General features: G+C 47.2%; 1 protein-coding gene across 1 annotated transcript in view; it reads right to left on the reverse strand.

The window, feature by feature from the left end:
• Window positions 1–12,862, reverse strand: part of brf1b (BRF1 general transcription factor IIIB subunit b) — a 516,534-nt gene that overhangs the window by 241,844 nt on the left and 261,828 nt on the right. Inside the window, exons 6-7 of the mRNA XM_072494251.1 lie at window positions 4,776–4,925; window positions 1,053–1,146 (exon numbers count right to left, since the gene is read on the reverse strand). Of these exons, the coding sequence (XP_072350352.1) occupies window positions 1,053–1,146; window positions 4,776–4,925 (244 nt within the window). The remainder of the gene's footprint in view (window positions 1–1,052; window positions 1,147–4,775; window positions 4,926–12,862) is intronic.

Below are 12,862 nucleotides of genomic sequence, written 5' to 3' on the forward strand. Positions count from 1 at the left end.
CGGCATTCTGGCCTTTGCGTCCCTAGTAGCCCGGCGAAGGATCTTGCTAATGTGGAAGGAGGCGAAGCCCCCCCAGCCTGGAGGCCTGGATAAATGATATGGCAGGGTTCATAAAGTTGGAGAGGATTAAGTTAAGTTTGCCTTGAGAGGGTCTGCGCAGGGGTTCTACAGGCGGTGGCAACCGTTCCTAGACTATCTCGCGGAGCGTTAGAGGAAGGTCGGTCAGCAGCAGCAGCAACCTTTGGGGGGGGGGACTGCCTGGGAGGGTGGATGAGCAAGAGATAACATGAAGGGTTGGGGAAACTGGCACGTACGGGTGAGGGCCAGTGTACAAAGCTGTGTAAATATATCATTTTGCCATGTATATATCTTGCTCTGCACGATTTCTCGTTTTCTTTTGTTACGGGGGGGGGGGGGGGGGGGGGGGGGGGGGGGTTATTGTTTGTAAGGGAGAAAAATTGTGTTAAAAAACTTTAATAAATATATATATTTTTTAAAAAATAATTCCGACTCAGTTATCCCCCCACGGAACCTAGTGTCGCTGAGTTCACCTGCAATACCCTTACTGCTCCTCTGGCTGAGATCAGCTCACTCATCACAGACGGAGGTGAAGCTGACCTTCCCGATCTGTCTGGCTCATAGCCACACTGGGTAAAAGCAACATTTTCGCTAGAAAACAATTTTCAGCATCGTTTCTGGCAAAACGTTACTCAACAATACAAATGGCCAAGAAGATCTAACCCTCATCACACTCAGCTGAGAATGTTGAGCTACGCAGGCCACACCTAATTACCTACAAGGCATGTGCACCAGCCTGGTATATAATGGTGCGTGTGAGTGAGAGGATGTGTGTGAGACAGTGTCTCATATCTGCATGAGTGCTAAATCGGTGTGTGTGGACATTGAGATGCTCTATGAACCCTAACCTGGGTTCATAACTGAAGAATGGGTGAAGTAGCAGCAGCTGGCTCCCAGGGAAGCTGACAAGACTTACACAAGAGAGAAGAAAACAGCACCAAGATAACTTGATGAAAAAAGCATCGAACGTTCACCTTTTCCTGAGAGTTGACTCACAGACTTTGACCACGCGAATGACCTCTTTCACAGTCCGTCTGAAATCGTGCATTCTGGCAGCCACCAAGAGAGCTGGAAAACACAACATTAAAACTCATACCCAAAGACTGGAAGGAAAAGCTAATCGAGACAGAGTGGCAGAGGCAGACAGAGGCACAGGCACGAGAGAGAGAAACAATTTCAAGGAGACCAATACCTTCAAATGAATGGAAATGAAGTTTTCTTTTAAAAAGGGAGCAGGTAACATCAAAATCGAAACCAAGTTGAGTGGGCCTTACTCCAAACTAGTGGGAGGGCACAGCCCTGGGCACACATGCCCATCTAACATGCCACCTGACACCAGCATGCTTACTTTCTTCCTGGCAATGTCCACTCATCCGTCAGAGTGAGAGAGAGAGAGAGAGAGCGCGCGAGAGAGAGAGAGAGAGAGCGCGCGAGTGAGAGAAAGCGTAAGCGAGAGAGAGAGAGAGAAATGGAGTGTTGAGGGCATTTAGCATGTTGTCAGAGAGAGATGGGGCATTTAGCATGTTGTCAGGGATAGAGGGAGAGAGAGACAGGGGAGAGAGAGAGAGAGAGAGAGAGAGAGAGAGAGAGACAGTGAGAGCGAGAGAGAGACAGAGAAAGAGAGGGAGGGCATTTATCATGTTGTCAGGGAGAGAGAGAGAGGAGAGGAGAGAGAGGAGAGAGGGAGGAGAGAGGGAGGAGAGAGAGAGAGGAGAGAGAGAGGAGAGAGAGAGAGAGGAGAGAGAGAACGAACATTTATTATGTTGTCACAGCTCTACATTTCCATTGAACATGATGAGAGATCTGCCCATCAGTGAGCAGTGAGGAGCCGTTTGCAACATTCCCCCTCATGGAGGAAGGTTGCCAGATCTCTGCTGTGGCACCATGAACCATATAGATACTCTGCACCTTGGTGCTGAATCGGGATACCTCAAATGATTCAAACGGCACTCACAGTTTCTAAACAACCGCACAAAAATGTATTCCATTACCTTATGCTGTTGCAGTCTCCGGGTCCAATACAGAAGTCTCACTTTCCCCACCCTCTTTGGGAATTAGTTCTGCTTCTACATCAACACCAGGAGCCCAATAACAAACTGGGGCTCAAGCTGACACTCTATTGCCCCATAACCTCAAAGCACTTTAATGCCAATGGCAAGCTTTACTGCTTTCCTCAACTTTCCTCCCTCTTCTCCCAGTAGTGCTGGCTGGGATAGATTCAACAGGTAACTGTCACCATCCAATATCACCTCCAAGCAGCTATTCTTCCAATGTGCATGTTGCTGGGCTGTCTTACTGGAGGGGGTACAGCTCTCTTATGTTGTGACTGTGTGTCAGCAGTGAGAAAAGCGTAGAATCATGGGGACCAGGTCTCTCACCCGTTACAGAGTCTGCAGGGTGTGTACTGCAGACCAACTGGCCTCTCTTCAGAATGCCTGTTTGTTCCAAACCATTTAATCGTCCGTCCCCTAATCATGCATGCATGATAAGCACAGGAAAAATGACATGTACGCACTTCCCAGCCACATTGCTGATGCCAAGCAAATTCTGGGCAATCACCATGAACGAGGGGCATCCATCCAGGCAGCGTTGCTCCCTCACTCAGCGTAGCCACAACAATAACCTGCGATTAAGCAGTGCCACACGTGTGCGGAATCTGGAATCAGTAACCTGTGAATAAGCAGAGCCACACGTGTGTGGAATCTGCAACCTCCCTTACACACTTTCAAACATTTACAATTGGGAGATGGGTAGCAATGATTCACGCTGAAATTCAGTGCCTGCGGATCGACTGCATTTACGGCCAGTGTGGAGGCGAAGGAGGCACTGTACTAGCGCAAGTCCACTGTGTGTTCGAGAACATTCTCTGGACATGTCTCTACTCCTCGCTCCCTGTCACCCCCCCCCCTGCATCTTGAACTGTTGCTATTTCTAGTCCCAATCAGTTTGGAATCAAAACCAAGTCTGGTCCTGAACAGCACAGACTAAATGGAAAAATTCCCACCTCGGCAGGGGAGTGAGATTCAATGCCCAAAATCCTGGTTTGCTACATACAAGAGAACTGGCACATTACCCAGGCAGAAAGAAGAATCTTAATAATTTAACTATTTTGCGAGGGGATTCCCTGCAAATTTACTGAAGTCGATGTCACAGCTAGGAGGTGAATAATTAAATCTGAAGAAGAACTCGGTCTCCCAACTCCCTGTACATTTGCGATGGGTTGGGAAGGGCCGGGGGGGTAAACATGCCCCATTTCTGCCAATCCCACCAGCACTTCCAGCAGTGATCAGGAATTCGCCACATTGTCGACAGCAACCTTTAATCACTATTCAGTTGTGAGAAGGCATGGGTGCAGAGAGCCCCGGATTGTTGGTTAAAAAATCTCTCTCCAAGTTATTATGCCTGAACTTTCCATTGCAATCATTTGCTCCTGGTTTTTAACAAGAGCATTTCGACTGTTTTTCAATATCCTTACGGTTTCGAGAATTTTTAAAAAGTGAACTTTGTGCTGAAGGGGAAGAATGCAAAGCCGGTGCCACGTATAGAGTGCACCTCCCTCCCCTGTGTTCTGCTCTCCTCCCAGCAACATACCTCAGCCCAGCCCCTACTGAGCAGTCATTGTTATTCCCTGCATTAACCGCTCTGGAGGATGACAGATTGCCAAGTTGGTGGCAGGTTTATGAACTTCCCAGGCTTATTACAGTCACCAGAGGAAATCATAGGCCCAGGAGAGCTGGGTTTGCAACCTGCCAGTCCCAGAGGAGAATTATAAAATTACCAGACCAACCAGGCACCTTCCCAATGCACTTCCTTCTTAAAGGTAAGGGGGATTAGTTCCATAGTGTGTACAAAGTAGAAATAGTCAAACAAGTTTGTTTTGGAGTTTATGGTCCACATGAGCTCCCTTCCTCCTGCTCCTCTTGATGGAACTCTCTCAGCATTACATTCTATTCTTATCTCCATCATGTTTAAGGGCAGCACAAGTGGATAGCACTGTGGCTTCATAGCTCCAGGGTCCCAGGTTCGATTCCCCGCTGGGTCACTGTCTGTGCAGAGTCTGCACGTTCTCCCCGTGTGTGCGAGGGTTTCCTCCGGGTGCTCTGGTTTCCTCCCACAGTCCAAAGACGTGCAGGTTAGGTGAATTGGCCATGATAAATTGCCTTTAGTGACCAAAAAGATTAGGAGGGGTTATTGGGTTATGGGAATAGGGTGGAAGTGAGGGCTAAAGTGGGTTGGTGTAGACTCGATGGGCTGAATGGCCTCCTTCTGCACTGTATGTTCTATGTGCTAATCTATCTTCCCCTAAAATTAATCGACTTTGTTGTAGCCAAAGCATGTTCCACATTTTCCCCACTTCCTGCTTTCTCCTGAATTTCCCTCCTGAGTTTATTAGTGACCATATCGTACGTATGGCCCTGGTTTTGGACTCAGCACAAATCCACCCTATCAAATCCGTTTAAGGACATCTTCAGATTTCCATTTTGCAGAGAAAGAAATTCTAGCTTGTTCAGTCTTTCCTGATAGTTATAACCTCTTAACATTCTTGTAATCACTCTTTGCCCGTTCTCCAATAGCTCCGTAATGCTACACATTTGTTTTGCAAGTCAGATTTGTGGAAAGGGAGTTGTGATAAATTTGGGGGGGGGGGGACACGAGGGTGACCACAAGGCCGTAGTGAGAGATCGAGGATGGGTTACCTGCTCCGCACAGTCCAGACGGCCGCCGGCCAGTGTGCATCCAGTCCCGCTTCATCCTCTGTAACAAACGGAGCGCAGTCATAGAAACCTCATGATTCTTATCCCCAAACTCTAGCATATGTGCAAACCTTGGTATATACAGACACGGATCTGTGGGAAAAGGAAGAAAAACGTTACAATGAAGAGGGAAAGGAAACAGGAATAGAACTCTGCCCCTGTGAGGGTCAAGCACGTGGCAGGGAGAGTAGAAATCACCTCTGACCAAGGCTCTCTGCTGGACTGCGGTCAAAAAGGGTGTATTTAAAATCAAGCCACAGCTCTTCACACCTTTGAGGGAGTCTTCAGGGTCACCTGGTTCTGTCCACCTATTATCAGATTTCTGTATTTGTTGGTATATTTGCACCTTATTTCTGTTGCTGAATATTAATACAGGAATTGAAACAAACATTCCCTGCTGCGATTGCACGGTGATAATTTCAGTGTCAGATTTTAAATGTCTCTGTAGGGGGTTCCTCAGCATGTGTGGCTATCGGGGGTCTTCCAATCTTGTCAATTTGTGTGGATCATGCGCACAAAGTTGGACTCTGCCCCCCCATTCCAAAAGTGAATGCACACTGTACCTCCCAATTTAACCGCCTGCCACAACCATGTACACACAGGGCCAGCGTCGGCTCACTGGGTCACTCCGTGCCTCTGAATCAGTACTCCACTGACTGCAAAACACTTCAGGATAACCCAAGGCCATGAAAGATACTACGGGAATTGGAAATCTTGCTCATTTTTTACCCCAGCTGCATAAACTTCCATATGTAAGCTCTGCTTAAAGAATCCATTGGTCATTAAATAAATAAAAGCAAATTACTGCGGATGCTGGAATCTAAAACAAAAGAGAAAATGCTGGAAAATATCAGCAGGTCTGGCAGATTCTGTAGGAGAGAAAAGAGCGAACGTTTTGAGTCCAATGACTCTTTGTCAAAGCCTTGTTCTCTACCTCGACACAACCTTTGTTTAGTCACAAACGATATCCTGTGTGAATGAACAAAGGTAATGCCCCCTCCTTGTCCTTTTGTCTCAGTACTCTGCAGCTTGGCTGTTTAGCACAGGGCTAAATCGCTGGCTTTGAAAGCAGACCAAGGCAGGCCAGCAGCACGGTTCAATTCCCGTACCAGCCTCCCCGAACAGGCGCCGGAATGTGGCGACTAGGGCTTTTCACAGTAACTTCATTTGAAGCCTACTTGTGACAATAAGTGATTTTCATTCAATGTGGACTTGACGTCGAGTTCAACAATTTTACATCTCCAGTTTGCTTTGTGCCTTTTTTGCCGATTTCTTTCTTTCTCTCGTTTCTTCCTTTATTTTATATTCAGACGCTGTTATCTAGTCATTCGCACCTCATCTAGACGTATCTTTTGTTTTTCCACTTGAACCATTATCACTGTTTGACTTTGCATCATGAAACCTTTTGTCATTTAAGCTCTCCTGCCCAACACGACACTATCACAGGTGGCCCCCATCCCGCTGCTTCACTTGCTCAAAACCTATTACATTCCAAACTCTTCCCAATTCTGATTAATTGGTACAGATTTGAAATGTTAACTCCGTTCCCACAGATGCTGCCTGACCTGTTGAGTATTTCCAGTATTTGCTGTCTTTATTCCCTCTTCGCCCTCAGCCTGTCTGCGGCATTTGACACAACGTCATAGAATCATCAGAGAATTTACAGTGCAGAAGCAGGCCCTTCGGCCCATCGCATTGGGTCTGCACCGTCTATTGGAAAGAGCACCCCACTCAAGCACACACCTCCTCCACCCCATCCCCTTAACCCAGTAACCCCAATTAACCTTTTTTGGACACTAAGGGCAATTTAGCATGGCCAATCCACCTAACCCCCATCTTTGGACGGTGGGAGGAAACCGGAGCACCCGGAGGAAACCCACGCACACACAGGGAGAATGTGCAGACTCCACACAGACAGTGACCCAAGCCGCAAATCCAACCTGGGATCCTGGAGCTGTGAAGCAGCTGCCCAAACTTGACCACACCATCCTACTCCAGCACCTCTCCAATGTCGGCCAGCTGGTTGCTCTCGTTTGGTTCATAGAACATAGAACATAGAACAATACAGCGCAGTACAGGCCCTTCGGCCCACGATGTTGCACCGAAACAAAAGCCATCTAACCTACACTATGCCATTATCATCCATATGTTTATCCAATAAACTTTTAAATGCCCTCAATGTTGGCGAGTTCACTACTGTAGCAGGTAGGGCATTCCACGGCCTCACTACTCTTTGCGTAAAGAATCTACCTCTGACCTCTGTCCTATATCTATTACCCCTCAGTTTAAAGTTATGTCCCCTCGTGCCAGCCATTTCCATCCGCGGGAGAAGGCTCTCACTGTCCACCCTATCCAACCCCCTGATCATTTTGTATGCCTCTATTAAGTCTCCTCTTAACCTTCTTCTCTCCAACGAAAACAACCTCAAGTCCATCAGCCTTTCCTCATAAGATTTTCCCTCCATACCAGGCAACATCCTGGTAAATCTCCTCTGCACCCGCTCCAAAGCCTCCACGTCCTTCCTATAATGCGGTGACCAGAACTGTACGCAATACTCCAAATGCGGCCGTACCAGAGTTCTGTACAGCTGCAACATGACCTCCTGACTCCGGAACTCAATCCCTCTACCAATAAAGGCCAACACTCCATAGGCCTTCTTCACAACCCTATCAACCTGGGTGGCAACTTTCAGGGATCTATGTACATGGACACCTAGATCCCTCTGCTCATCCACACTTTCAAGAACTTTACCATTAGCCAAATATTCCGCATTCCTGTTATTCCTTCCAAAGTGAATCACCTCACACTTCTCTACATTAAACTCCATTTGCCACCTCTCAGCCCAGCACTGCAGCTTATCTATATCCCTCTGTAACCTGCTACATCCTTCCACACTATCGACAACACCACCGACTTTAGTATCGTCTGCAAATTTACTCACCCACCCTTCTGCGCCTTCCTCTAGGTCATTGATAAAAATGACAAACAGCAACGGCCCCAGAACAGATCCTTGTGGTACTCCACTTGTGACTGTACTCCATTCTGAACATTTCCCATCAACCACCACCCTCTGTCTTCTTTCAGCTAGCCAATTTCTGATCCACATCTCTAAATCACCCTCAATCCCCAGCCTCCGTATTTTTTGCAATAGCCTACCGTGGGGAACCTTATCAAACGCTTTGCTGAAATCCATATACACCACATCAACTGCTCTACCCTCGTCTACCTGTTCAGTCACCTTCTCAAAGAACTCAATAAGGTTTGTGAGGCATGACCTACCCTTCACAAAGCCATGCTGACTATCCCTGATCATATTATTCCTATCTCGATGATTATAAATCTTGTCTCTTATAATCCCCTCCAAGACTTTACCCACTACAGACGTGAGGCTCACCGGTCTATAGTTGCCGGGGTTGTCTCTGCTCCCCTTTTTGAACAAAGGGACCACATTTGCTGTCCTCCAGTCCTCTGGCACTATTTCTGTAGCCAATGATGACATAAAAATCAAAGCCAAAGGTCCAGCAATCTCTTCCCTGGCCTCCCAGAGAATCCTAGGATAAATCCCATCAGGTCCCGGGGACTTATCTATTTTCAGCCTGTCCAGAATTGCCAACACCTCTTCCCTACGTACCTCAATGCCATCTATTCTATTAGCCTGGGGCTCAGCATTCTCCTCCACAACATTATCTTTTTCCTGAGTGAATACTGACGAAAAATATTCATTTAGTATCTCGCCTATCTCTTCAGACTCCACACACAATTTCCCATCCCTGTCCTTGACTGGTCTTTCCCTAGTCATTCGCTTATTCCTGACTGTTCCTTTCTGATTTATCTAATTGTGGTCAGACTCTCCCTCGCAACGGCTCCTCTTCCTGCTCCTGTCACTTATCAGCCCAAACCTTGTTGTACATGAGCACACACTGCTTCATCATCTGACCAATTACAAATGGAGCTCATTTGCAACAGGCAGTGGAAAGCCCCATTTCAGATGTAACGATGGAGCGTGCATCAAGCACTGGAAGAAGGTTGGGGCTAGGACACTACCCTCGGAATGCCTGCAGCAAAGACCTGGAGCACAAGACAAGCCCCCCCACCCTCCCTGGCCCCCCAACTACCATCGTGCTTCGTCAGGCACTCCTCCAGTCATCCTCCCACCCCCAAATCTAAACTTCGGTTTTGCAAGGGTTCTTCGTTTCACACTCAAATCATATGTTTCCACGTCATCATGGGCAGTCATTCGCACCTCTCCTCAACAAATCAGCTTGTATCCATGTTTGGACCCAGGCTGTAATGGGGTCTGGAGCTGGGTGGCCCTGGCAGAACCCAAACAGCATCTGTGAGGTAATTGGTGAGCAAGTGTCACGAGATCTCATTGTTATGACCCTTCCCCATTGTTAATGGTCGGGAATAGGCCCAAAGGGCAGTTATTGGTCAGGTTGGACTTTTCCTACTTTACATTTTAATTTCTTCAAAATGCAAGGAGTACAGCACATTGTTCCCTTGCTCGAGGTTACAATAACGACATTTACTTGGAATGTCACAGTCCAGTACAACATTAATCAAACATTTTGACATGAGAGCCGTAAGAAGCAACAAGAACAAGAACTCACTGATGTGAGATTGGGGATACTGCACAAGGTTAACGGAAGATGTAATTATCAACTCTCTCCATACCGTTCTCCTTTCGCATCTTGTTTTTTGGGAGAGGGTGGAATGTTAACATTCCGTTTTGGATGCTGTTGGGGGGGATGACCTACCGGGGGAAGGCCCTAGCGGTCAGGTCTCTGGCACGGAGTCTGGCTCTGGGGCTCAGAAGGGAAGGGGGGAGAATAGAAAAGCAATAGTTGTAGGAGATTCAATGGTTAGGGGAATAGATAGGAGATTCTGTGGTCGCGAGCGAGACTCCCGGAAGGTATGTTGCCTCCCGGGTGCCAGGGCCAGGGATGTCTCGGATCGTGTCTTCAGGATCAATAAGGGGGAGGGTGAGCAGCCAGAAGTCGTGGTGCACATTGGTACCAACGACATAGGTAGGAAAAGGGGTGTGGAGGTAATAAACAAGTTTAGGGAGTTAGGCTGGAAGTTGAAAGCCAGGACAGACAGAGTTGTCATCTCTGGTTTGTTGCCGGTGCCACGTGATAGCGAGGCTAGGAATAGGGAGAGAGTGCAGTTGAACACGTGGCTGCAGGAATGGTGTAGGAGGGAGGGCTTCAGGTATTTGGATAATTGGAGCGCATTCTGGGGAAGGTGGGACCTGTACAAGCAGGACGGGTTGCATCTGAACCAGAGGGGCACCAATATCCTGGGAGGGAGGTTTGCTAGTACTCTTCGGGAGGGTTTAAACTAATTTGGCAGGGGAATGGGAACCGGATTTGTAGTCCAGCAACTAAGGTAGCCGATATTCAGGACGCCAAAGCATGTAATGAGGCAGTGGGGAAGGGAACACTGACAAAGGAGAGTATTTGCAGGCACGGAGATGGGTTGAAGTGTGTATACTTCAACGCAAGAAGCATCAGGAATAAGGTGGGTGAACTTAAGGCATGGATCGGTACTTGGGACTACGATGTGGTGGCCATCACGGAAACTTGGATAGAAGAGGGGCAGAAATGGTTGTTGGAGGTCCCTGGTTATAGATGTTTCAATAAGATTAGGGAGGGTGGTAAAAGAGGTGGGGGGGTGGCATTATTAATTAGAGATAGTATAACAGCTGCAGAAAGGCAGTTCGAGGAGTATCACCCTATTGAGGTAGTATGGGTTGAAGTCAGAAATAGGAAAGGAGCAGTCACCTTGTTAGGAGTTTTCTATAGGCCCCCCAATAGTAACAGAGATGTGGAGGAACAGATTGGGAAACAGATTTTGGAAAGGTGCAGAAGTCATAGGGTAGTAGTCATGGGCGACTTTAACTTCCCAAATATTGAGTGGAAACTCTTTAGATCAAATAGTTTGGATGGGGTGGTGTTTGTGCAGTGTGTCCAGGAAGCTTTTCTAACACAGTATGTAGATTGTCCGACCAGAGGAGGGGCAATATTGGATTTAGTACTGGGTAATGAACCAGGGCAAGTGATAGATTTGTTAGTGGGGGAGCATTTTGGAGATAGTGACCACAATTCTGTGACTTTCACTTTAGTAATGGAGAGGGATAGGTACGTGCAACAGGGCAAGGTTTACAATTGGGGGAAGGGTAAATACGATGTTGTCAGACAAGAATTGAAGTGCATAAGTTGGGAACATAGGCTGGCAGGGAAGGACACAAGTGAAATGTGGAACTTGTTCAAGGAACAGGTGCTACGTGTCCTTGATATGTTTGTCCCGGTCAGGCAGGGAAGAGATGGTCGAGTGAGGGAACCATGGTTGACAAGAGAGGTTGAATGTCTTGTTAAAAGGAAAAAGGTGACTTATGTAAGGCTGAGGAAACAAGGTTCAGACAGGGCATTGGAGGGATACAAGATAGCCAGGAGGGAACTGAAGAAAGGGATTAGGAGAGCTAAGAGAGGGCATGAACAATCTTTGGCGGGTAGGATCAAGGAAAACCCCAAGGCCTTTTACACATATGTGAGAAATATGAGAATGACTAGAGCGAGGGTAGGTCCGATCAAGGACAGTAGCGGGAGATTGTGTATTGAGTCTGAAGAGATAGGAGAGGTCTTGAATGAGTATTTTTCTTCTGTATTTACAAATGAGAGGGGCGATATTGTTGGAGAGGACAGTGTGAAACAGATTGGTAAGCTCGAGGAAATACTTGTCAGGAAGGAAGATGTGTTGGGCATTTTGAAAAACTTGAGGATAGACAAGTCCCCCGGGCCTGACGGGATATATCCAAGGATTCTATGGGAAGCAAGAGATGAAATTGCAGAGCCGTTGGCAATGATCTTTTCGTCCTCACTGTCAACAGGGGTGGTACCAGGGGATTGGAGACTGGCGAATGTCGTGCCCCTGTTCAAAAAAGGAACTAGGGATAACCCTGGGAATTACAGGGCAGTTAGTCTTACTTCGGTGGTAGGCAAAGTAATGGAAAGGGTACTGAAGGATAGGATTTCTGAGCATCTGGAAAGACACTGCTTGATTAGGGATAGTCAGCACGGATTTGTGAGGGGTAGGTCTTGCCTTACAAATCTTATTGAATTCTTTGAGGAGGTGACCAAGCATGTGGATGAAGGTAAAGCAGTGGATGTAGTGTACATGGATTTTAGTAAGGCATTTGATAAAGTTCCCCATGGTAGGCTTATGCAGAAAGTAAGGAGGCATGGGATAGTGGGAAATTTGGCCAGTTGGATAACGAACTGGCTAACCGATAGAAGTCAGAGAGTGGTGGTGCATGGCAAATATTCAGCCTGGATCCCAGTTACCAGTGGCGTACCGCAGGGATCAGTTCTGGGTCCTCTGCTGTTTGTGATTTTCATTAATGACTTGGATGAGGGAGTTGAAGGGTGGGTCAGTAAATTTGCAGACGATACGAAGATTGGTGGAGTTGTGGATAGTAAGGAGGGCTGTTGTCGGCTGCAAAGAGACATAGATAGGATGCAGAGCTGGGCTGAGAAGTGGCAGATGGAGTTTAACCCTGAAAAGTGTGAGGTTGTCCATTTTGGAAGGACAAATATGAATGCGGAATATAGGGTTAACGGTAGAGTTCTTGGCAATGTGGAGGAGCAGAGAGATCTTGGGGTCTATGTTCATACATCTTTGAAAGTTGCCACTCAAGTGGATAGAGCTGTGAAGAAAGCCTATGGTGTGCTCGCGTTCATTAACAGAGGGATTGAATTTAAGAGCCGTGAGGTGATGATGCAGCTGTACAAAACTTTGGTAAGGCCACATTTGGAGTACTGTGTACAGTTCTGGTTGCCTCATTTTAGGAAGGATGTGGAAGCTCTGGAAAAGGTGCAAAGAAGATTTACCAGGATGTTGCCTGGAATGGAGAGTAGGTCTTACGAGGAAAGGTTGAGGGTGCTAGGCCTTTTCTCATTAGAGCGGAGAAGGATGAGGGGCGACTTGATAGAGGTTTATAAGATGATCAGGGGAATAGATAGAGTAGACAG

Source organism: Scyliorhinus torazame, chromosome 2 (assembly GCF_047496885.1).
Source record: "Scyliorhinus torazame isolate Kashiwa2021f chromosome 2, sScyTor2.1, whole genome shotgun sequence".
Classification (NCBI taxonomy): domain Eukaryota; kingdom Metazoa; phylum Chordata; class Chondrichthyes; order Carcharhiniformes; family Scyliorhinidae; genus Scyliorhinus; species Scyliorhinus torazame.